The 26,460-nt window shown below is 39.3% G+C and overlaps 1 protein-coding gene across 1 annotated transcript in view; it reads right to left on the bottom strand.

Moving 5' to 3' along the window:
• LOC126167284 (lysosomal alpha-mannosidase-like) overlaps nt 1-26,460 on the bottom strand; it is a 101,221-nt gene that overhangs the window by 59,336 nt on the left and 15,425 nt on the right. The window contains exons 4-6 of the mRNA XM_049920465.1: nt 20,419-20,604; nt 6,292-6,497; nt 5,976-6,112 (exon numbers count right to left, since the gene is read on the bottom strand). Of these exons, the coding sequence (XP_049776422.1) occupies nt 5,976-6,112; nt 6,292-6,497; nt 20,419-20,604 (529 nt within the window). The remainder of the gene's footprint in view (nt 1-5,975; nt 6,113-6,291; nt 6,498-20,418; nt 20,605-26,460) is intronic.

Here is a 26,460-nt window from a genome sequence, read left to right as displayed (position 1 = left end):
AAAATAGTGTTCTCACAATTGGGAGCTTGTATTTGGTATTTGAACTGTTGTTGCCAAAAATCATGTAAAGGTACAGTACTATCTAGAAGAGTAACATCAATACATGAGAGAATATTTCATAAACTGCATGTTGGAAGAGCTACAGATAAATGTAAAGCTTAATAACACAGTGTTTGGCATATGGGAATGTGACTGAAAATGTTCTGAAACTGAAGATACACTATTGGGGAAGAAAAATGGAATCTCTCTGCTATGACAGCCAAACAGTTAGAGAGTATGATGACTTCTGGCTCCCATGCATGACTGGGAGTCATGTGGGATACTCTCTTTGAGGTGGTTCAAGAGTTCTGCTGATGGCTGATCTCCATTCCAGGGAACCAACAGCATGAAAGAGTACTTGGTTGTGGGCTGCAATTTGCTACTCAATGCATGCTGTATATGAATCAGCTCTGGAGATCTCACTGGCTTTTCCATTCAGTGTAATTGTCTTATATATCTTCACTTGTGAGGAATTCATTTGTCAGATCAACTCAATGGGGATAATTTAACATCCATGATCATCAAGTATGGAATGATGGCACAACTGAAAAGTTATATATTTGGTTGCAATATCTCATTGCTGTACTTCATGGCACTGCCAGTACTCCTTCAGTCACTGACTAGTTCATGTAATCTCCATGGATCAAACTAGTCTCATTTCCCAATGTCCCTGTGCTTGCTACTACTACCCAGCCAAACTTTACAGTAGCAAGAATAATTCTGACCAAAGCCATTGGAGAACTCTTCAAAAACTGTTAAATTTGTTGATAATACAAGTATACTGATGAAGGGCCCAAACACATCCAATCCAGATACAGCAAGTGGAATAATGGAACAGACTTACAACGGGATCATAGCAAATAGCTTAATATCTTACCAAGCTTATGACATAATTTTACAAAGAGACAGGATGGTTGACCAGAATTTATTTCTGGAAGGATAAAGTCCAGTTGTTGGGATAGACACACTTGAAAATGAAAAAAAAAGAAGCTGCTCATAATTTTGAGAATGATAATTTCCTCCTTCAGGGAGGAAAGAGAAATGATTTATGGAATGTTAGGAAGGAGGATCAGGTCACTCAGAACCTGGGATGAGAGATTCCCACATCTTGTCAGGATGACAGGAAACGAAGATCAAATCCACTAAATTAAACTCTGTGTTTGGAATTTCAAAGCATTCAGGTGGATAACAAATCGAGGTGAAACCATCATGTGGAAAAGTTAACCAGAATGCTTGATTATGCCTGCACCACACTTATAGATCCCTCCCACTGCATTCACCTGCAGACAGGGCCATACCAAGGGAAGGGGCTGGTAAGAGAGACACAGGCACAGTGGAGGTGCAAAAGTTGACCAGAAAGGGGGTGGAGGAAGAGAGAGACAAGGGGAAAGAGAGAGAAGGGGAAGAGACAGAGAGAGAGAGAGAGAGAGAGAGAGGGAGGCAGGGAGGGAGGGAGAGAGAGATCATTGCCTACAAGGAGGAACCTTTCCCTTGGCCCACTTCTGTAAACTCATGCTGTTGTCTCAGTGTCATTGCTACAGCATCATTTCACCAAAGCAGCATAACAAAGAAACAACTTCTAACAAAGAGATGTCTATTGCTTGTATGTTTTGTGTGGCAACAGTGTGCTCAGTTCACACAGCTGCCACTTACACAAATTACTCCTTATCAGAAATGTAATTCTTGTTGCTGCATCGCTATGGTGGCACACAGTTTCATAGGTAGTGAGCAGGTCCTGAAGTAAATATGCTATTTGACTAGATGTTTACAATTTTTGTTGCTTTCTGCTTATTGAGGACTGGAGTGAGATGTGATAGAGGAAGCAAGCAGAGACAGTGGAGAGGATGTATAATTAACATGCCACTCAAGTTAGTACTTTTCTTGGACCCCAGCTTTGGCTGATATCATCTGCTATGTAAGTAAAAAGGAATTCAAGAATAAGTTTTCTGTGGCTGATCAATAATATTATGGGAGTTGTCTAGTCATCATGCATTTGGTTAACTATACACTGTACATCTAAGTTGAAACCTCATGTAAGCAGTCATATGCTCTTCCAGCTATAATCTGCATTGCTCGAGCATCAAGTGTTATAAGAATACTGGAAGTAGGTCTTACTTATGTATTAGGTATTTTGTTGTTATTCTACACACATCAAAAAATAATTTTGCATCACTTCGGTTCCAAGAGTTCCAGAACCCGTACAGAACATTGGAATTGAGATCAATATAAACATCATTTCCACCCTTTTTATTACTCATGAAAACCACACATTGCATGTTGTACCACCATACAGCGGGACCTTCAGAGGTGGTGGTCCAGATTGCTGTACACACTGATACCTCTAATACCAAGAAGCATGTCCTCTTGGACTGATACAAGCCTGTATTCGTCATGGCATACTATCCACAAGTTCATCAAGGCACTGTTGGTCCAGATTGTCCCACTCCTCAATGGCGATTTGGCATGGATCCCTCAGAGTGGTTGATGGGTCACATCAGCCATAAACAGCCCTTTTCAATCTATCCCAGGCATGTTTGATAGGGTTCGTGTTTGGAGAACATGCTAACCACTCTAGTTGAGTGATGTTGTTATCCTGAAGGAAGTCATTCACAAGATGTGCATGATGGGGGTGCAAATTGTCACCCATGAAGAGGAGTGCCTCACCAATATGCTGCCAATATGGTTGCACTATCAGTTAGATGATGGCATTCATGTATCAGCCAGCCATTACGGTGCCTTCCATGACCACCAGTGGTGTACATCGGCCCCACATAATACCACCCCAAAACAGCTGGGACCCTCCACCTTGCTACTCTTACTGGACACTGTGTCTAAGGCATTCAGCCTGACCAGGTTGCCTCCAAACACGTCTCCGATGATTGTCTGGTTGAAGGCACAAGTGACAATCATCAGTGAAGGGAATGTGATGCCAATCCTGAGTGGTCCATTCGGAATGTTGTTGGGCACATCTGTACTGTGCTGCATTGTGTCATGGTTGCAAAGAAGAACTTTGCCATGGATGTCAGGAGTGAAATTGCACATCATCCAGGCTGTTGCGCACAGTTTGAGTCTTAACATGACATCCTGTGGCTGCATGAAAAGCATTATTCAACATGGTGTTGTTGCTGTCAGGGTTCCTCCGAGCCATAATCTGAAGGTAGTGTTCATCCACTGAAGTATTAGTCCTTGGGCAGCCTGAGCGAGGCATGTCATCAACAGTTTCTGTCACTCTGTATCTCCTCCATGTTCGAACAACATTCAAGACGCCTGGACACTTCCTTTGTTGAGAGCCCTTCCTGGCAAAAAAGTAACAATGCTGGACATGATCGAACCATGGTACTGGCCATCTAAGCATGACTGAAGTACAGACTGGAACTGATCGGCTGTTGGATCCCCTCCGTCTAATAGGCGCTACTCATGCATGGTTGTTTACATCTTTGGGTGGGTTTAGTGACATCTCAGAACAGTCAAAGGGACTGTGTCTGTGATACAATATCCACAGTCAATGTCTATCTTCAGGAGTACTGAGAAGCGGGATGATGCAAAACTTTTTTTGATGTATGTAGAATGAAGACGGCAAGAGCTGACAAGTGCGAGAATTATCGCACAATCAGCTTAACAGCTCATGTATCAAAGCTGCTTACAAGAATAATATACAGAAGAATGGAAAAGAAAATTGAGAATGCGCTAGGTGATGATCAGTTTGGCTTTAGGAAAAGTCAAGGGATGAGAGAGGCAATTCTGACGTTATGGCTAATAATGGAAGCAAGGCTAAAGAAAAATCAAGACACTTTCATAGGATTTGTCGACCTAGAAAAAGCGTTCGTCAATATAAAATGGTGCAAGCTGTTCAAGATTCTGAAAAATGTAGGGGTAAGCTATAGGGAGAGACGGGTCATATACAATATGTACAAAAACCAAGAGGGAATAATAAGAGTGGACGATCAAGAACGAAGTCCTTGTATTAAGAAGGGTGTAAGACAAGGCTGTAGCCTTTCACCCCTACTCTTCAATCTGTACATCAAGGAATCAATGATAGAAATAAAAGAAAGGTTCAGGAGTGGAATTAAAATACAAGGTGAAAGGATATCAATGATACGATTCGCTGATGACATTGCTATCCTGAGTGAAAGTGAAGAGGAATTAAATGATCTGCTGAACAGAATGAACAGTCTAATGAGTACACAGTATGGTTTGAGAATAAATCAGAGAAAGACGAAGGTAATGAGAAGTAGTAGAAATGAGAACAGCGAGAAACTTAACATCAGGATTGATGGTCACGAAGTCAATGAAGTTAAGGAATTCTGCTACCTAGGCAGTAAAATAACCAATGACGGACAGAGCAAGGAGGACATCAAAAGCAGACTCGCTATGGCAAAAAAGGCATTTCTGGCCAAGAGAAGTCTACTAATATCAAATACCGGCCTTAATTTGAGGAAGAAATTTCTGAGGATGTACGTCTGGAGTACAGCATTGTATGGTAGTGAAACATGAACTGTGGGAAAACCGGAACAGAAGAGAATCGAAGCATTTGAGATGTGGTGCTATAGATGAATGTTGAAAATTAGGTGGACTGATAAGGTAAGGAATGAGGAGGTTCTACGCAGAATCGGAGAGGAAAGGAATATGTGGAAAACACTGATAAGGAGAAGGGACAGGATGATAGGACATCTGCTAAGACATGAGGGATGACTTCCATGGTACTAGAGGGAGCGTTAGAGGGCAAAAACTGTAGAGGAAGACAGAGATTGGAATACATCAAGCAAATAATTGAGGACATAGGTTTTAAGTGCTACTCTGAGATGAAGAGGTTAGCACAGGAAAGGAATTCGTGGCAGGCCGCATCAACCAGTCAGTAGACTGATGACAAAAAAAAAAAAAGAATGAATGACTAAAGTTTCTTTGCTATGCACTGTACTAAATGTTTAATCTGTATATTTCTTGTATCAAATCTTACTAGATTGTTGGTTTCACTGTGCTTCATTTTTATTCATCTTACTTACAAAATTATGAGATTTTCTTGATCTCTATAGGGAAAATAGCAGAAAGGTAGTTTTATGGGAGCTTGGAGGAGATGGGCACAACTTTGGCAATTCTGCCAAGGACACAGGATTATGTCGGTACATTGGATGTTAGTGTTGTTCTTGAAAGATGAGCCACTGCTTGTGCATAAAAACTTGTGGTTCCAGCACCATCTCATTTTTCACTTGAAGTCTGAGATCATCTAGATTAGTGATTTGGGCAACATTGGATAGGTTGTGGTGGCCCAGTTGTTTGGACTGCATGTTCTCACAATTTGAAGCCACTAGACTACTATCTCTGGGGTCATGACATCCTTATCTACAAAACCCCTGTGAGATCTGAGGTAGACCTATTGGTGCAGGCTGTGCAACAGATACTAGAGGACCTGGGACTGATGTTGTGTATGGAAGTATTGTATCTATACTGACATTGTTGATCATCACATTGAACCCTACTTGTAAGTGAACCCATGTAACAACCACCAGGAGTCAGAGTGTGTTGCAGTACTTTGCGTGTAGTGGGAAAATAGTATGTTTCTGGAAATGACCTCCTTTGCTAAAGTTAATTGTCTTGGATGCCACTACAAGGCCTCAAAGTCTACAAAGGGAATTTAGTTACACCCTGTATACAGCAAAGTAACATAGAATAAGGTAATATGGATCTTTGTCAGTGTGCACTATTAAAAAATGTATGCATGTAGACTGGAATCATCAGTCAAGAAAGAAATCATGTTAACAATTGTTTCGTTATATAGATAAAGGAGATAGCTGCAGCTGAGTTGCATGTTTATTGTACATAATGAAACTGTAGTGTAAAATATATTTTTTGTCAGTTCACTTAAAAATGATTGTTTTGATTAATAGGACACTGCATTTTGTATCACAAAAGTCCCTAGGAATAATCTGTCAGCTTACCCTAGTTTTAACATTGTAATCAGGACTTTTCAGATCATCAATAATGGGCAAGTCATCACAGTTGATGTCAAAACAAAATCCACTTGGTGGATAGTAAGAGTTATTAAAAGTTGCTGCAAATAATCTGGATGATGTACCTGCAAGACACATTTTTTTAAATACACTGCACCAAAGAAATCGACAGGTCATAATAAAGACACAAATTATAATTATCTGATCTCTACATTTGTGTTAATCAGCTAAAAATGAGGTTAAGATGATAATACAAGACATTAATACAAAAGTGTGTTGATTGTAAAAGATATGCTTTTCATACCAAGATTAGCACTGCCTTGCCATATCATCTCTGTGTTCTTTGTCTTGTACCTCCTCTGACGGTCTTGATAGTCTGATCTAGCAAAGAAGACACCATCATACCCAAGCTGAGCAAAAATGGATGCCATCTCTCTGGAGTGTCCAAAAGGATCAATCTGCCATCCTACATGGGGACGACCACATACCCCAAATGTGTCATTTAGTTTCCTGAAAATTTCACATGTTGTTACAGACCTGTAAGAGTTTGGGGGGTGGGGGGTGGGGGGGGGGGGTGAAATGCAATATTCAAACAACTTTATGAAGTGGCACTACCAAAGAGGCCATGGTGTAAATGCCATGGATAATAAAGCAGTAGCAGTAACAACTTGAGTAGCTTTTATCCAGTACAAATGAACTAATAACACAACCATATTGCAGAATCAATGTTTTTAGCATGAACAACATACCTGTTGCATACAAGCCTATTTACAGCAAAACATTGATGGATGTTATATTCTGTGGTCAAATGTTTTGACAATGTTGGCAGTATATTACTGAATATGATCAACGGCAATAATCATATTTTTTGCCAGTACCAGGTTTCTTGATACTCTGAAAGGAACAAAGATACTGATTTCTTTGAGAATAAATTTTTGTTATTTAGGGGAGTTCATGCTGACTTGAAATTTCCTGGCAAATAAAAACTGTGTGTTGGAGCATGACAGGTTCAAGTTCTAGTCTGGCACACAGTTTTGAATATCAAAAATTCATGCTGATTCCTGTTTATTGTTCCCTGTCCTTTGGTTTCCATTCTCGCTAATACCTCATAGCTCTCTCTCTCAAAGTTGTGTACCAAATGTGTACTATATTGTCAGATTTCAGCACTCTTCTTTCTCCTCTTTCCTTCCCATCTCTCTCAACATTGGGTACCAGAGGGGTGTTATATTTCCAGGTTATTATTCATCTATATCTATATCTATATCATACTCCACAAGCAGGCAGAGAGTACTTTTGGTACCACAAACTGCCCCCCTCCCTCCCCCTCCTTTCTAGTTCCTCTCACAAATGATGTGTGGGAAGAATGGTTATCAGTAAGCCTCTGTATTAGCTCTGATTTCTCAAATTTTCTTGATGTGGTCATTTCGCAAGGTGTATGTGGGAGGAAGTAATGTGTTGTGCAACTCGGCTCAGAAAGTGCTCTCTCAAAATTTTGATAGTAAACATCTTTGGGATGTATAACACATCTCTTGTAACAACTGTCACTGAGTTTGTTGGGCATGTAATGCTCTTGTGCCCCCTAAATGATCCTGTGACAGAAGACATTGTTGTTCATTGGATTTTCTCTCTCCCTTCTATCAGTCCTACCTGCTAAGGATACCAGATTGTTGAGCAGTTCTCAAGAATCAGTTGAACAAGTATATTGTAAGCCACTTTCTTCATGGATGAGTTGCATTTTCTTAAGATACCTCCTATGATCTCACCCTGGCATCTGCTTTTCCTACTATTTGCTTTTTGTGGTTGTTCCACTTACTCCTAGACATTTTATAGTATATACTGTTTCCAACAATTTGTCATCAATAGGGTAGTTGTAGAGTAGTGGATTTCTTTTCATGTGTGTGTACAAATGTTACATTTATTTATGTTCATTATTTCTCTTCTTTCTACCTCCCCAGAGAGAGTAGCAAAAGCTACTGAAAAACCATTTTCTTAAGCATTTTTGCTATTTTGCATCCTCTGTTCCTCCATTTTGATGACTAAAATAGCATTCTTTAAATATATTTCATTGTCTTCAAACTGAAATTTCATTTGAACAGAACACGGTAGTACTTTGCCAAGCATGATCATAACAGAGTGACATAACTTTTTTTCCTCCAAGCTTTGAACTGACTAAACTAACCAGTTAAAAAGGAATCTACAATCAAACACAGAGTCTGAAACATTTCACATAATTAACATATATGAATCATTGTCAAAGAGGAAAGAAGTAAAAAATGATAGAAAAAATCCTAGAATTGATAAAATTTAATCTTGAACCTTATAGACAAACACTTACCATTTATACTCTGAGAATATTGTGATATAGTAAACAGCATTAGATTTTTGTCTATTTGTGCTGAAGATGTTAATATCAGAATAAGTTAGTCAACACAAAACGAAAAATCAGTACTTTTGAAAGGTCAAAATTATCTGCCAATTTAGCATCTACCACAGCAACAACATTCAGGCATTCAGCCTCTATTATGAAACACAGAACTTTGAATATCTCCATCATAGTATCAGCCATAATCAATAATACAAGTCTGCTGTCTACAAATCATGGTTCATAGATACCATAACAGCGGTTCCTAGTCCACTAAATACTGTAGGTCCATCTATAACTGAGTGAGTGAGTCTGTTTGAATGTGGATGGAAAGTAGTGGCATAACATATCCAATTGGACTATGCCCAGCAAATCACTGTGGTATTCAAACCAATCTTTGTGTTGATAACAGCCCCACCTTTATGCCCCAAAAGAAGGTTCAACAGAAGCCACACTGCATTTCTGGTGACATATACGAGAGTTGTATCAATCCAAACAATGTGCAACACTCTCCACACAATCAATTTGGCTTATGTTCATTCATTATAAACAATAGTACAAGACCTTCAAGACCTACAAGACCTTCACCGCCTCAGTATCACGGTGCACAAAGAAGGCATGCAAGTAAATACCTGAAATGGAATGTCAGCCAATGGAGTTGAGTGCTCTTCACCAACAAATGCAGGATTTGGCTGGTGCCTGCTGACCATCACATAAGATCATGGAGGCAACTCAGTACCAGTGCATGTCGTAAACATACAAGGCTGTGTGTTTAGCAGAGAAGTGAATCAAACATACTGCCCAGCTCTACAGTTAAAATTTTAGTGATGACTGTCATTCCATAGGATAATATCTGAGCACACTATCCCCCACCTTGCATACCTTCCACCATGAGGCAGGAATTGACAGAATGGAATGTCTTGTGGCATCTGCTGAGATGAAACCAAATTGAGCATGCTTGATATCAGTTGAAACTCGCAGTGTGTCAATGCGAGAACATTCATCATATACTGCACACTGAATTACCTCAGGAAGTCTGCAACCAAAGAGTGGGACATGCCTGAGTGTCAATCACGCACTGGACAGATGCTAAGGAGCATGTTATAATGGAAGGGGCATAGCAACAAGATACTGAAAGTTACTGAGCAGGAGATTTTGATTTCACTGACATGTACTTTCAAACAAAGTGCATTTATATTTTGCTTATTTTTTGTTTTCATTTCACATTGACTTTATTTTTTTAGTTTTATAAGACTTATTCTGTCATTCAGTGCTCCACTTCAAAACTTTTTGAGCGCTTTATGTACATGTATGTATTGGATAATTTAAAAGGGAAAATAATTATGAAATTATTTTACTGAAGGTTTTGCTATATGTGCTATTAACAAGAATACAGAGTAGCTACATTTGGATATTTCACAGAAAAGATGTCTGATGTAATAAGTTTTAAGCTCATTTTTAACACTTTGAGCTCCTTACTCCTTGCATAACATTTTTGACACCTTTTGATGGATCTTGGCATAAAAGCAAAGAGTTTCATTCTGAAATTTGGACAGGAGTACAATACCTTTTGACACTGTTTCTGTATATTGTTGTGTAGGTTGTAACCTCAGTTCATCTTAAACTATTATCATCCTTCTTATTCAGAAATAACATTAAAAAGTAAGTGTGCAGCAATATAAAAGTACCACAAGTGTTGAAGAGGCTTTTTTTGTGATACTTCATTATTGATCTTATGCAGTGTTCAGAGGGCTGCATTATGAGATTCAATATTTATGTCTGTACCTGCATTGTGATAGAGAATTATCCGATAAGACCACGAACAACAAAAGAATAAAAAATGTCCAAACATTTTGTATGCATACTAACACACTGAGAGATTCTTCTCAGTATATGTAGTTGTAGGCATTGTATAATATCCTTATATTCCTGAAGAGAGAGTGGTATTTCAAGGTGTAATCAGTGTCATTAATCAGACATCCAACAACTCCAGTTGTTTTATTATCCTTCTCTATTAGTGTTCTCAGTGTCTATGAGCCATTAGTTTCTTCTTTCCTTCACTCCCCACTTCTTATCTCACCATGTATTTTGAGTCCCACTTTTTATCATATTACTCATCTTTTCATCTCTGTGTTCATCATATGGCCAGTGTTCTTCATAGACACTGGTGAGCCAAAGCATTATGACCACCACAGGACTGCATGCCACCTAGTGGCATTGTGAGCAAGGAACATGGTAAGGGAATTATATGAGTGAAGCAGAGATGAATGGGGAATCATTCTAGCATTGGTAACAGGCTCCAAATGGGGAAATCCAGTGACATAAGTGACTTTGACAAATGCATTGTTATGCACCTGTGCATGGGAATGAGCATCAGTTGTTCCTGTGCTCCTGTAATGAGTATCTATAGAAAGTGGTTGAAGTATGGTGAAACCATAAGCAGGAGACAAAGTGTGTCATGCACAGCACCTCATTACAGAATGAAGAGGTCAAAGACTTTCCAGCTCTGTAAAAAAGAATAGGCAGTGATCTGTGTAGATCTTGTGACAGAGTACAATGCTGGTGCAAGCACAAATGTTTTAGAGCACATCATTCAGTGCACATTGTTGAACCAGGTTCAGTGCACATAGTGACACAGTCAGTTATGATTATAACAGGTAAAGATTGGATATGGAAACATATTACCAGTTTGAATGAACTGCATTTCTTATTACATTGTGTCAATTGCCGTGTCCAAATACACTGTCTTCCAGACAAATGACAAATGGCTACTAAAAACATACACTGTGCCATGGATGCATGCCAGTGGGAACAGTATTATACTATGGGGGACATGATTCACTTATGCCTCCATGGGTCCTGTGATGATAACCAAAGGCACTATGACAGCTATGGACTAAATGAATGCTATTGCAAACCACCTGCATCCCTTCATGTTGACATCTTTTCCAATGCCTCTGGTATCTTCCAGTAGGACAACTGTGCATTTCAAAGGTGAGAATCAGATACAGTGGTTTGAGGAGCTTTATAGTGAACTGGATGTCCTGGCCACCAAATTTGCCTGATATGAACCAAAGAGAACCAAGTGGTTTGTTATAGGGTGCCAGCTCCACAAATACAGGCCACCAAATCATAATGCACAGGAAATGCAGAACCCTTTTGCAGACATCTGGTGCAATACACATCTGCAAACCTAGTGAGGCATTGCTGAACACATGCTATGATGAATCACTGCTTTATTATGTTCAAAAAGGTGGACAGACAGTCTTACCACCAAGAATAAATCCCTGGCAGTACTCACAAACAAAACAGGGTTCTCAGCATGGCAGTCAGCTGCACTCAGTACTCAGCTACTGAGGTGAATTTTGGATTAAAACAGCAGTAATCAGTTCTTAAAAATACTACCTTCTTATTTTAAGTACCTAATATTTACTAATAGTACTTCATTAATTTCTATTTGCTTAGTTTATCAGAACTAAAGTATGCTGAATGTGGAAAGAATAACTCACTTTATTTTTACTTAAAAAGTTTCATAAAGGGACTGCTGGAAAAAAATCATTAACAATCTTGTGACTTTCATTCTGGTACTAAAAGCTAAAATCACATTTATTCAAAATTAAATTTATTAACTGTTTGAAGTCTAATGAATATAATTATTTTCAAAATTTGTCCCTTTAAGATTGGTGGCTGATATTAGAAGGCAGAATTATTTATTTTTAAAAGGAAACTTGTCATGGCAAGTTGGCATTGGTTCCTGATTCAGTGGTGAATACTGGCATTGTGTTCTACTGGTTAACATTAATTGTTAAAATGATGTAAGGAGTATTAAACTTTGTTCATGGGTAGAACAACCCCTAGTTTTTACTAAATGCCCGAGAGTCAGTATGATAGCTTAAATAATATTCAAACAATTTTGTGTGCAGTTACAACTGTAAGAGAGTTCAGTTTAAGTCAAAATATTTCTCAAAATGTAAATCTTTTTCTTTGCAAATCTGTAGTCAAATGCTACGAAAGCTATTCAATGTTGTGGAAAGGTCACGCAGTTTTGCCTGTAAGTGCCGTATATGTGGTCACATGCTAGCCACTTCTGCCTCCAGCACAATACCTGTGACCAGGAGATACTCTGACTCCAGGTTGTTCCCCCAATCAGGACAGCACACACTGACCAATGCAAGCACGCCACCAGTTTGTCAACAGTACAGCCTACAAATACAGCGATACGTGTTGGCAAGCCAGCCCCCAATAGGTGCCACTAGAAGTGCCAAACCTCACCACAGGCAGTGGGTGCACCAGTGACAGTGGCTCTGCTGTCACTCCACTAGATTATGTATGTGGGTCATATGTGCACCAAGCACCACATGGATACTTTTCCACCTGCTGCCTATTTAAGGCACTGCTCATAAGCAGGTAGCACACAAACTCACACTTATGCTCATGCTCCAGACTTATGCTAGTCAAGCCTAGCAGAGCTGACACCAGCCGTTCTTTTGGAGCCTTTGCCTGTCTGTCACTGATTGTCCCCCAACCTAGCATCTTAGCAGCCATACATGGAATGCACACAATTAAATCTGCCAGCCATCACACTTGAAGTCTTCACCTTCTCTGGTGCTGGCCTTCCCCACATTCACTGTCTGTGAATCTATATTCTTGTACATAAAACTGCATCTAGCAGTTACTGTCATGATAGACTATTGTCACAACCTATGTCATGACATCTAGCAGTTACTGTCATGATAGACTATTGTCACAACCTATGTCACGACAGACTTCTGCCATCGACACACTAATACTGGATTGGGAGGATCATTTTCAGTGATATTGATCAGAATCTATATTGTGTTCATCCTTGTTATTTATGTGCTGTGTTAATGAAGTGTCATTTATGTGCTGCTTGTGAACTCATCATTTATTGTGTGCAGCTTACCACTTAAGGCACATCAGTCTGTGATGTGCTGCAGCCAGAGGAGTCATGTGCTGCTGTTGTACTGCCAGACTGCTGTCCTGCCCCCAGTTGTGCCGAGTGCTACCCTGCTCCTCTGTTGCTTCACCAAGAAGATGCAGCCATGGCCAGTCTTCCTCATGAGGTTGGCACAGACAAAGACACATTAGTTGGTGACAAGGATACAGCTCCATTCACATTGCTGCTCTCCTCTGGGTGCGAGCACAATGCTGCTTCTGCTACCCTGATCCTTCACCAAGAGGATGCACCTGAGGTGTGTGGGTATTGTGCCACACCAGTTGGCAATGAGTTTCTCATTTATTTCCCATCAGCCGTGTCTGACACTGCCCCCATGCTCATGCAATCATGAAGAATATGCAGCCACAATCAGCCTTCTTGACACATCACCAGCATTCATCTGGCACCTGGCAACTCCCACCTTGCGGCTGCACCTGATGCCACTTCCACCACTTCACGCCTTTGCCTAGAAGATGCAGCCATGGCCAGCTTCCCTTATGAGAGTGCACAACACATCAGTTGGCAGCAAGCATCCAATTTGCATTCCCAGTGCAGTCATCACAGCAACCAGACATACACACCATCATCTCCTGCCCAGACACCACCTTCCACCAGCTGAGCCTGACACTGGCTCTGCCACTTCATGCATTTACCAAGATGTTGTTGTGACCTGACTCCCCGATGATGGTGGTGCAATATTTTGTGCCCTCTTCAATGCCACCACAATCCTACATTACTATTCTTATTTCTGTCTTCTCTCTAGTTTCCTTTCCAGTCCCATCCAGATTGTTCACACTCTGCAGTAACCTGCTTTGTAACTTGGGGTCCTGAATTCCATGGACATGATCGTAGCTGTTTTGAGCTCTCCACACCCTTGGATATCTAATGTTGTCCAGGGAGAGATGCTGCTTCCCTGTGGATGCTTTTTGGCACCACCCTTCATTGTTGGCACCACCATTTCCTCCATGAGGGAAGGGATGTGGGATCTGTAGCCAATCTCAAGATGAATTTGCCATCTTCCTTTTAAGTGGGAATGGAGGCTCTGTACCTGGCCTTGTACACTTCTACCTGGCACAACACCTGCAACCAGTGAGTAGTCTTGCTCCAGGCACTCCTCCACCAGAGACAGTACGTGATGAAAATGTAAGTGCACCACAGGTTTGTTAACAGTATAGCCAACAAATACAAGCATATCTGTTGGCAAGCCATTCTCCAGCAGGCACAAGCAGAGCTGCCAACCTTGCCATAAGCAGCTCATACACTGGTGACAGCAGTGCTGCAGTTGCGGCACTAGATTACATCCGTGTATCACTTGTGCACCAGACACAATGTGGATACACTTCTGTCTGCTGCTGAACCACAAGAAGGCAGCACACAAACTCATGCTTCTGCTCATGCTCTGGACTTACACCAGGTGTGTCTGGTGGCCCATTAATCAGAGCTCATGTCAGCCAATCTGGCAGCAATTGTGTTTGGAGTCTTCACATTTCTAACACTGGCCTTCCATGGAGTCACCATCTCAGTGGCCATTGATGGAAGATATACAACAGGATCCACATTGATGTCCCAGCCATCTCTCTCATAGTCTTTGCCCTTCTGATGCTGACCTTCCCAGACTGTAGTGGCCCTGGAAATGGTGTTTTTCTATGTGGACCCATCCTAGCAGTTACCATCATGACTTACATCACAACAGACTGTCACCGCAATCTATGTCACAACATTGTCATGACACAGGTCACAACAGGCTCTTGTCTTCACTATATACAGCCTATATTAGGGAGATCCTGTGAAGTTGTTCTTGTATCAGTCCGAATCTGCATTAGGTTGACTCTTGTTCTTATATGCTGCATTAATAAAGTGTCATTTTCACTACTTGGGACCTCATCATTTGTTATGTGTACACTACCAATCAGGGAACATCAATAATGAAAGATGATAAACATGCATTATAATTACAAATAGAGACATGAAGGGTCATTTTAAGTTCTGTGTTTGAAAAAATATGGTTTAGAATTTGGAATTTTGATACTAATGTGGTGGAAATAATAGCTGAAAACAAAACTGGAGACACTGTTGTGCATCCTTGACACTGAATGAAATTTAAGTACTCTGACACACATGATTTAACTGAAGAAGTTAAAAGCACTGGTGTCATTTAACATTCCACAAGCACTGCTGTCATACTAATATCTTGCATCGTTATATCATCATCTTCACAGCACATGTTGTTAATTGAGAGGAATCAGGTATGACTGACAAGAGAGCAAATTAAAAAGGGGCCACTGATGAACTCTGTTAAACATGTATTTGGATCTGTCAAATGGTACACCACTTAGTAAGTGAACAGGATTGGGTGTATCTGGATACTTTTTTACCATTCATTTTACTGTATCATCTTCACTAAACCATTTTACTAAGCTACTCAACTACATAATTTTGTCCAAACATATTTGGTTACTGCATCTTTCAGTTCTGGACTAAGAAACTGGTCCAGTGTGAACCAGAATTGTACACCACAACACAGCTTAACTGACATACATATAATCTTCCATGCTACTTTTAAGTTATGCCATAAACACCACATTGTGATAATGTCTGATTGTGTCTTTTTGATTAAATAATATCCTATCCTTACTACTGTTATAAAATGGAGGTCTGTATTTTAGGTCTTTCAATTTCTTTCAAGTCTCTCATTTTTAGTAACGTGGGATTGTGCTCCATTGTTTCTCACAACTTATTGGTTTGCAAGAATATTGAGAATGTATTATTCCCTGTCTTATCTTTTGTCTAGGACATTATCAATCAGCTCAGAGTTGTAACTTATCCTGAAAGTGTTATGCTTTATCATCCATATTGTGGTTGATAGGTTGATTCAAATAATGGAACATATATTGAAAAGAAAACTGCATGTATGTTTCTCAGTATGTCTTGGGAGGTTGCATGGATTACAATCTTTATATTTTTTTTGTAAATGACAAATCACTGTTTACATTCCCAGAATTAATCTTTCACTCTGATCTTTTGGAGCTTCCTGATACATTAAAACTCTGCACCATACTGGGACTCACACTTGGAACTCAGCCTTTCATGGGCAGTTTTCTTGGGGACTGATCTATCCAGGCACGACTAATTAACCACAGTGACAGCTTCAATTTTACCAGCACTACATTTTACAGGCACTCACCTGCCTCCATAGCTTGCTGGACTCTCACTCCTGGGAAGAATGATGTTGCAGAGAAATTGCTTAACCGTGGGCTCAGGAATAAGCTTTACCTTGATAGTTCAGCCAATAAGAGCATGGCTTGTGAAAAATATGGTTCTGGGTTCAAGTACTGGTCTAGAACACAGTTTTAATCTGACAGAAAGTTTCACTTTTTGTGTTTCCTAGTGTTTATATTAGGTCCCAAGAAACTTGCATAAGATGTTATGTTCAAAGTTTATGTGTTCAAAGAATGTATTTAACATCTGTTGTATATCCACCATCAGTGGTGCACAGCACTATCCTCAGAATGCCTCACAACAGGCAGTAACAGCATGGCATCTCACATATAGTATATAGTGTGGTCAGTCGCTTCCTTGGTGACTCTCATACCAGGAATTACTTTGTGCTTCCACACAAGACACTCGAATATACTATTCATGTGCCAATAGTTATGTCTACCACCACAAGAGCACTGAAACTTAGAACTATCTGATGCATCCACTAGTACTTCACAGGGTGACATTCTTACATCAAGCACATGATTTAACTGACCACATGCTGATACTCTGCCAATTCTCATCAGCTCCTGCAGCTTTAGTTCAGCAGTTCAACATATGCCTACAGTGGTGAACAGTTCCAGCTGTTAGACAATTTATACCAAGTATCAAACATAAGTCGCAGGGATAATCAAAATTTTTATCTACTGCAACATTGAATTTCAGTTCTGTAAACTGTTGCCTACACTGAACCTCAGTAAGATTAGTTGGCAATCATCTGCTGTGTTAGGTTAGATTAGGTTCAGAATTTTACATCAGTACCATGCATTTCCACAAGCAAAAACTGAGTATATTTTGGTGCACATAATTTTAATAAATGATTGAGCTTGTTACTGATGTGTTTCCACAGTTATTCTGTTTCAGATCAATTGCTCAGTGGTACACTTATGTCATCATGCTAGTTGGGCACTGTGCTATGGCCACAGAATGCTGTAGCAGTGGGTTTGCTTCCTGCTACCTTTATGTCACCTTAGGTGAACACAACAATGTTGAAGTTGTACTCACCTACAAACACAGCACATCATAGTCATTTGTAATCCAATATTAAGTTTTTTTTTATGTGAGAAGCTTTTTATGTACACAATAATTGTTATAAATTTGAAGATTTAAATGTTATTCATCTTCTGCATGTGTCTGTATCTTGTGTTTCAGTACTTACTCATTCTACATTTATTTTATTCTACTTCAAGTTGACACTCAACTGCTTAATTTACTATTTGGCTTCTGATAAGTAATCTCTTGATGTGATTCTTGAGTTTCTCCCAGCATATTTGATAATCAAAATATCCATGGGTGTACTGACAGTCTACAGTGTCCAACGGGCAAATATTTCGGCGATCATACATGTCGCGATCATCAGGTGAACTGACGGACTGAGCTCCTGTGAATGTGCCGGCACGGAGATCCGTATGCTATGGCTGCTCAGGAGGAACTGGGTTCGGTTGCAGCGGTGGCGGCGGCCGATTTAAATACCCTCCGCCCACAGAGTGCTCACTCCACCGTCCGTGCCCTGTGCCACGGTCGCGCGGTGGAACAGATTGCGACAGCGTCTGAGATGACATTGGTGTGATGGCTCTGTCCGCCGTGGTCATCACAACTATACGTTTGCTCGATTTAGTCTTGATTAACTTAATCGCTGGTTCCCAAGCCTTGCTAACATTATAGCCACGGTCACGGTTTATGAGGTCATCATTGATGCGAATTTCGATGGCCTCTCTAACAACGCTGTCCCAGTATCTCGACGTCTGTACCAGAATCCTCATGTGTTCATACTCCATAGTGTGATTTTCCAACAAACAATGTTCAGCGACCGCTGACTTGCTCGGATACATCAGTCAAGTGTGCCTCTGGTGTTCACGGCAGCGATCCTTGACAGTACGCATCGTCTGACCAATATACGACTTGCCACATTGACACGGAATCTGGTACATGCCGGCCTTCCTAAAACCGAGGTCATCTTTGGCGCTCCCCACCAGTGCACGAGTTTTATTTGGAGGACAGAACACAGTTCCGACCCGGTGTTTCTTCAAAATGCGGGTGATTTTCCCCGAGAGTGCACCTGTATATGGAATAAATGCAGTGCCTACCTCCTCCCTCGTGATTTCATCCATCTCCACAGGTTGTGCTGTAGTGGTTGGGCAGAGAGCACGTTGAATCTGCCACTCTTGAGTACCCATTTTTTCGAAATACAGTTCTCAGATGTTCCAGTTCCTGGGATAGACTCTCTGCATCAGAGATAGTACATTGGGCGCACTATCTCACCTCAGACGGCGTCGCAATCTGTTCCACCGCGCGACCATGGCGCGGGGCACGGACAGCGGAGTGAGTGCGCCGCGGGCGGAGTGTATTTAAATTGGCCACTGCTGCGACCGAACCCAGCCCCTCCTGAGCAGCCATAGCGTACGGATCTCCATGCTGGCACGTTCACAGGAGCTCAGTCCATCAGTTCACCTGACGATGGTGACATGTATGATCGCCGAAATATTGTGCCCATTGGACACTGTAGACCAGCAGTACACCCGTGGATATTTTGATGAAGTAATCTCTTGCTCTTCTCAGGAACTTTTTTCTAATTTTTCTTTTTTAGGTACCCAGCATTAACTTCGAATAAGTAGTTCTGTAGGAGCAACAGTTATATAAAAATTTAGCCTTGTTTCTTCTTCAGTTTTATTTTTTAACGTGTTTTCAGTGTGCTACATGCACTTACAAGTAAAATAATTTGTACATATTTATCTTTATTATATTTTGCGCCACTTTGACAGCCCAAATAGTTAAAGAATGATCACTTTCCTAATCATATTGTCTGCAATCAGTCTCATACAAATTGAATCTTTACCCCAGCCTGAGTTTTAGAGTATTCGGCATCACATTGCTTACATATATGTGTCAAACAGTAAATTGAATGCATAAGTAATTTTCTGTATGTTGCTGTATTAAGACATTTTGTGAATACAGTAAAATATTTTAGGTTACATCATAAAGCCAAGCAGGAATGATAGAGAAGAGATGGCTGTGAAAAGACGTTAGCTAATCACACGCTGACCAACCTTCTCGAGGATGGCAATGCAACAGCAGTGCCCTTTTGTGAAGAGGACATCAACTGGTGATGCCCCAGTTCAGTAGCAGCTTCAAGACTAGTGACTTGTATAGCAACATCAACTCTATTCACATCACTTGCACACTTTATGTAACACAGACTTAGAACTGTTTATACTGAAGAAGCCTGATTATTTTCTATGTCACATTTTGCTTGTGACGCATCTGTCTAATTGGAAAGTTAAGTATTGTATCTTTTCATTTTGTAATAAAACTCATTAATAAGATTTGTTTGAGTGTTTGTCTAGCAAACCAAGCACAGAGGTTTCTTATACACCACCTATTTGACAATGAGCATGGAGACAATATTTAAAATACTGTCTTTTGATGTTTTCATACATTCATGTATGCATTGGATCCCACTGTGGATAATTTTAGTCATATAGATATTTAATAAAGAATTGGACACCTTTTCCACAGCCATTTATTGTTTAAAATTTTATCAGACTTTGTTTTACCAGCATCTGCTTTTTTTCAAATTTTTATTTGTGTGTTGCATGGCGTTTGTTAACTTTCTGAGGTAGCCATTATTTTCCTTCACTGTCCAAAGTTTATTTCTGCCTATATGATAAAATACTTTCACAAAGGCTATTGAATGGAAATAATTTTGCTTTAAACATGTTTAAGTAGTAGAGGTTATGTCATGTAATTACATCAAAAAATTCACAATATAACAGACAATAGCTGTATGCAGTACCAAAACAAGTGGAAATAAAAAAAAATAATGTGAAAAATAAGTAGTAGTCTATTTAAAATACCTGAGACCCCACGTAAATTGATCAATGGTTGACTGATAATGTGTAGCTGCCTCATCATTCATACTCCAAGCACCACCAATAATTTCCAGCTGTCCTGAGTTAATGAAGTCTATCATTAACTGTCGCTTAGCTTCATTATGATCTAACCACCATTTCCACAGGAAAGCTGTCTCAACATAAATGAACCTAGAATTTGAAGTTAACAGTTTTCATTTAGAAGCAGTACAGTTATAATTTTTTATATTATAAATATACAAATAATTGCAAATGGAGCTATTAAAATTATGACTCTGCAGTTTTGTGGCAGTGGCATTATTTAACTTAAACAATCAATAACATCTTGCCAGACACCTCTATGAAGTGGTTATTTTTAAGAATCACTAAGCACTCATAATTCCTGTAAGTGTAAACTTCTGGAGCCATTATCACAGCCAATAAATTTCTTCTGGGCGTGTGACCACATTGTCAATGTGTAAAACTTCCAACATTTCAGCCACTTGCAATAGTGGCCAAAATATTGGAAGTTTTACACATTGGCAATTCAGTCACAGGTCCAGAAGAATTTTATTGACTGAGTCATAATTCATCTTTGTAAACCCTCCTACGTACCATTCCTTCTACTTTTCACTTGATTCTGAATGATAGAAGAAGCTCATCATGATTACGTCTCTACATCTTTATTTATTTATTTGGCTATATTACACAGTGTTTACAGATGTCGAAAATTATATTAAAATTCACTTTGGGTAGATTATGGTTTACAACACACCGCAATAGATTTATATAAGATTTGTTTTACTCAGTAGTTCATGTGTTTACTTAATCAGAACCATCACTTTTACTGATATCGGCATCCTTTTATAGAATGAAACCAGTGACATAGCAAATAAGACTTCAGGGCTTTATAAAATTGCATAGCACCTACGATAGACTTTACACTTGAAGGAAGCTTATTGAACAGCTGAAGAGCTGTGTGAAATTCTCCATTTTCATAAAGTTGTGTACCAGCATGTAACACATGTACAGGATGTGCCATAAGTCTGTTGTTGATAGCACCCTTAGGCATTGTATTGCATAGCATAGTGGCAGTCACTTGTGAACTTCACTAGTGTTCTGTACCCATAAGACAGTTGATGTTTGTGATTTGTTCATGGAATATTTTCTATGCATCCAATTCCATCTCAACAGGTATTTGCAAATTAAATTTAAGATTTGAAGATAATTGGTCAGTAGTATAGCTTCCTCATTCAAGTAGTTCAAAGTCTGTTAACACAGAAGAGAATGTCTATTTTGTTGTGCAATGTTTTGTGCGATCACCAACTAAATCTCAAAGAAAAGTGTCCAATGAGTATGGGATAGGAAGAACAAGCCTACAAAGAATCCAGAAAATGTGGAAACTGAGACCATTTAGGCTTTCCTTACTTCAAAGTTGATAATGCAGACATGTCTATGGAATTCTATGACTTGTACACACTCCAGAAAGAAGGTTATCACGTGTTTTATATAAGATTTCTCTGAAGCAATGAAGCACTTTTCATTTGAATAGCAGAGTGAATAGACACGATTGTGTCTATTGGGATTCTACATATCCCCAGCTGGTGATGGAGACAAAGTTAAGCTCTCCTTGTGTGAGTGTATGAACAAGGATTTTCAGTGGTAGGATAATCAGGCCTTATTTTTTTAATGGTACTGTCAGTACATTATATGACTCTGGTAGGTGCTATTAATGACAAATGCTTATAATCTGCCAGCAGGCTTACAAATCATTTATCAACACACAATTATGGTAAATATTAGAGTGGTTCAATTTCATTGGACATAAATGTTCCCTATTCCAGAATATAATTTCTGGTGTGAATTGCATTTGATTTCTTGACAGACTTGCATGCTGACATTTAAGTGCCTTGACATTAACCCTGAAAGGTGTGTTATATATCTATATTAAATGTACCAACCACCTAATATCATTATTATTGTTATTGTGCTAATCTGTATGGCTTGTGGTGTGTGACACGTGTGGCTGCCAGTGTGAGGCAGACGAAGATGGTTCTGAACTATACGACAGCTTATATTTTGTTATGCAGTGTCCAAATGATGAGTGATCTTCTGCAATATTGTCAGTCTATCTGTTACTACAATCATCAATTCTTTCATCATTTCCTGTAGAGCCCTTCATTAAGGTGCACTTTGAGTGATGTGTAATAATTGCAGTCATAGGTAAGGCAGGTGATGAACTATGGAACATTGGCAGGACACTGAGAAAATGAAGGCAGTCTACAAATGACACTGCTTACAAATTGTATGTACATGCCATCTTAAAATATTGCTCAAGTGTGCAGGATTCATACCATACAGGCCTAATAGGGAGTATTGGACATACACAAAGAAGGGCAGCACAAATGGTCACAGGTTTGTTTGAATCACAGAAACATTATAAAAGCTGAATAGGCAGGCACTTGAAGATAGACACCAATTATCCCCTGAAAGTCTACTTACAAAGTTTCAAAAGCCATTATTAGGTGACAAATGTAGAAATATTCTTAATTTCTCTATGTATGATTCCTTTAGGAACCATGAAGACAAGACTACACAAATTAAAGCATGTACAAAGGCATGCAAGTGGTCATTCATTATTCATGTGCTACATACATTGGAAGAAACCCTAACACATGGTACCACACAAAGTACCCTCTGTGATGCACTTCACAGTCATTTACAGAGTATATATGTAGATTTACATATGTCCAAAGAAGCTGCTGGTGAAGTCTGATCACATAGGCTCAACTAATAATTAAATATCACTTGGCTGCTGTATTTGTACTTAGGAAGGTTATAGAGCCAGAACTGTGACAATGCCCCCAACAGGAAATTACAATCCTTGAACAATAGACAAAGTGACAAAATCTACAAGGAACAAGTACATTATGAGTGTAAACCCCCCTAGGGCTAAGGAGGCCTCTACAAGAAGTATGTACAACAGACCACAGTTCAACATGCAGTTGCAGGCATAGACTATAATCAAATGTACAGTAAATATTCTCAATGTAGGAAATTGTTGGAAAGGGCAATATCTTTCTGCGCTTTAAGTCTATAAGTACTGTTTCATAAATTAATTATGAAATCCATTTTCTCAAGTTTCATTATTTGTAGAAAAAATCTTATTCTTTTTTTGTATTATTATTGATGGTGTTTCAATGTTTTGCTATGGTCTTAATTCCAAGGCTGATATGCTTACACATATTTATAAATAGAAGTATGAACCATGTTATCTACAAGATTTATTCATTTATTCTGCACCCAAGTATAAGATTTTCTGTACTGTGTGTTTGTAGTTCAGTTTTCTACAGTATGTTTGTAATTCTGTCCTTATTTCTTGATCACACTACCTTGTTGAGCATCCCAACTGTTCTTCTCCTTGCATAGCTGTAATGGCATTATTTTAGACAGTATGAGCAGAAATGAGGCACAGATGAAGAATGAGGGGTTAAAGCACTATGCTATAGAGATTTATTGGATCATAGATAAGTTGAAGAAAAGTTCTTAGAAAATTCTCTCATGTTGTCAGCAAGTCTGCTATCATACTTTGCATACTTATACTCAGTACTGTTGCGTGATATAAACTTCTGGGACACTGCAGTTAAAGTCAAGAATGTGTTTATTTACAGATTCATGTAGTAAGAATATTATGTTGGCCTTAATGTGATAATTGAATATCTTACAGATGATTTTCCACAGCACTTGGGATTCTCATACTTACAAGACAATACATGTACTCTTTAATGGTACTTGAGATTTTTTTAATAAAAGATAGAAGAAGACCATAGTTGTAAATATTTGTCATGTATTATTGTTTTTCTGACATGTTCTACATCCTGAAGGACTTCCTCACTACAGATCAATTGGAATGAACATAAAGCTAATCTAATCTAATCTAAGTGATTATAGGATGAACTGTAAAATTTTTAACCACAGTACTAGAAGCAAAAGTAGTTTCCATACAGACCATAGAAGATCTCCATATTGGGTTCAGAATTGAGTCTTATAAACAGGTGCAAATGTTTGTAGCATGTAGCCAGCAGAAATCAACAGTGTCTGAAATCACTGAAGTTGTATTATGTACTCAGTGTGAAGTATCAGACAATGGCATCATCTGAGTAGTGTAATAGGAGGAGCAGTGACAGTTTTCAAAACAGCTGCTTTAGTACTTGTACCAGTAATAAGCCCCTCCTGCCCTGATACTTTATAGTGATTGCAGCAAATGTCAGAATCTGGTAATGAACATAGTAAATGTGTTTTTGAAAGAAACACAGTGAAAAGTATGAAAGTAAGATACAACACCAGATCCTAAGTAAAAAAAATGTAATGAACCTCTGAAAAATACTGTAATGAAGTGTAATGAACTCCCAAAAACTAACAAAAAAAAAATACTGTTTATACGGAAAACAGGCGTAATTCACAGTGCCAATATAATCACAGCAATGCAAATAGTAACTTCTTCAACGAATTTTGTAATTCTTGTACAAAACATACACCAAAGTGCAACGTGATTTTACTCTCAGATAGCCATGGAAGGAATCTTGCTGAAATCCTAAATAACTCATCAATCATCTTCAAGTGAGCAGCATTTTGAAACCCGGCATGAAAACTAAAAACATCGTACAAGGTGCCGACTTGAAATGTAAAATGCTGTGTAGTAATGATTTCATAGTTTGTGTAAGTGGTGCAAATAATGTGGGAAGCAATGGAGCTGGTGACTGCATTGAAGTGCTGAAGAATTTACTTAAAGAAAATAAGCAGAAAAACATGGTAATCACTACTGTCCCACATCGGTACAACCTGATCAACAAGTCATGTGTAAAAAAGGAAATAAGAAAAACAAATATTAGAATTAAGGCACTACGTTCAAACTATGTAAATTGTTCAGTTCTAGATATAGGAAAGTTGGATGGAGGTCAACACATTAACCCCAGATTTCATTTGAACTACAGAGGTAAATGTTATTTGTGTGAAAAATTAAATCAAATAATAAGAGAAAGGATAAAACTGGAAAGTCCTATATGACATGCTATACAAAACTTTCGGGACTGGTGCTGCCATCTGTTGAAAACCTTACCTTTGGACTAATGGTCACCATCACACCCAAAGTAGTTCCCATCCGCACATACACACCGGTCCCAGTGCTTCTGCCACTAGCCAAATGTTTTCTGAAAGTCCTATTCTCTGAGGGCATTTATCAATGCCAGCAATGCTAGTTGAATCCTCTCTAGAATGTTGAACTGACTGCCTATCAACTCGAGTTTCAGTTTTGGGAATAGCGCCAAGTCGCAATGTGCCAAATCTGGCAAGTACAGTAGGTGGGGTACAACCGCCATGTTGCTTTTTGCCAAAAAGGTCCTGGTGAGCAAGGATGTGTGACAGTGCACATTGTCATGATGTAGCAGCCAGTTCCCTTGATGCCAAAGTTCGGGCCGTCGTTGCTGCACATTTTCACGGAGCTGTCACAAAATGTGACAGTAGTACGCAGAATTCACTGTTTGATTGGGTGGGATGAATTCTTTGAGCACAATTCGCTTGGTATCAAATAAAACAATGATCGTGATCTTCACTTTGTTCTTCACCTGTCTCACTTTTTTCAGTTTTGGAGAGCCCGGGCTCTTCCACTGGGATGACTGTTGCTTTGTCTCTGGGTAATAACCGTAAATCCAGCTCTCGTTGCCAGTGATAACCTGTGACAAGAAGGTTGGATCATCAGATGCGGTCTGAAGAAGGTCCATGCAAACTTCAACATGCTGTGCCTTCTGATTGGCAGTCAAGATCCTTGGCACAAATTTTGCAGTGACATGATGCATGCCCAATTTGTCAGTCAACAACCAATCAATCAACCAATACCCACTTCATCCACAAGGTCTTGAACAGTTCGACATCGATCCACACACACCAATTGTTGAAATTTGGCAACAATGTCTGGAATTGCGTAGCTAATGGGGCTTCCAGTGTGAGCATCATCTTCGATGTCTGTACGGCCAGCCCTGAACTAAGCAT

Source organism: Schistocerca cancellata, chromosome 1 (assembly GCF_023864275.1).
Source record: "Schistocerca cancellata isolate TAMUIC-IGC-003103 chromosome 1, iqSchCanc2.1, whole genome shotgun sequence".
NCBI lineage: Eukaryota > Metazoa > Arthropoda > Insecta > Orthoptera > Acrididae > Schistocerca > Schistocerca cancellata.
The sequence above is the reverse complement of the archived record's forward strand: the minus strand, read 5'-3'. Positions and strand labels throughout refer to the sequence as shown.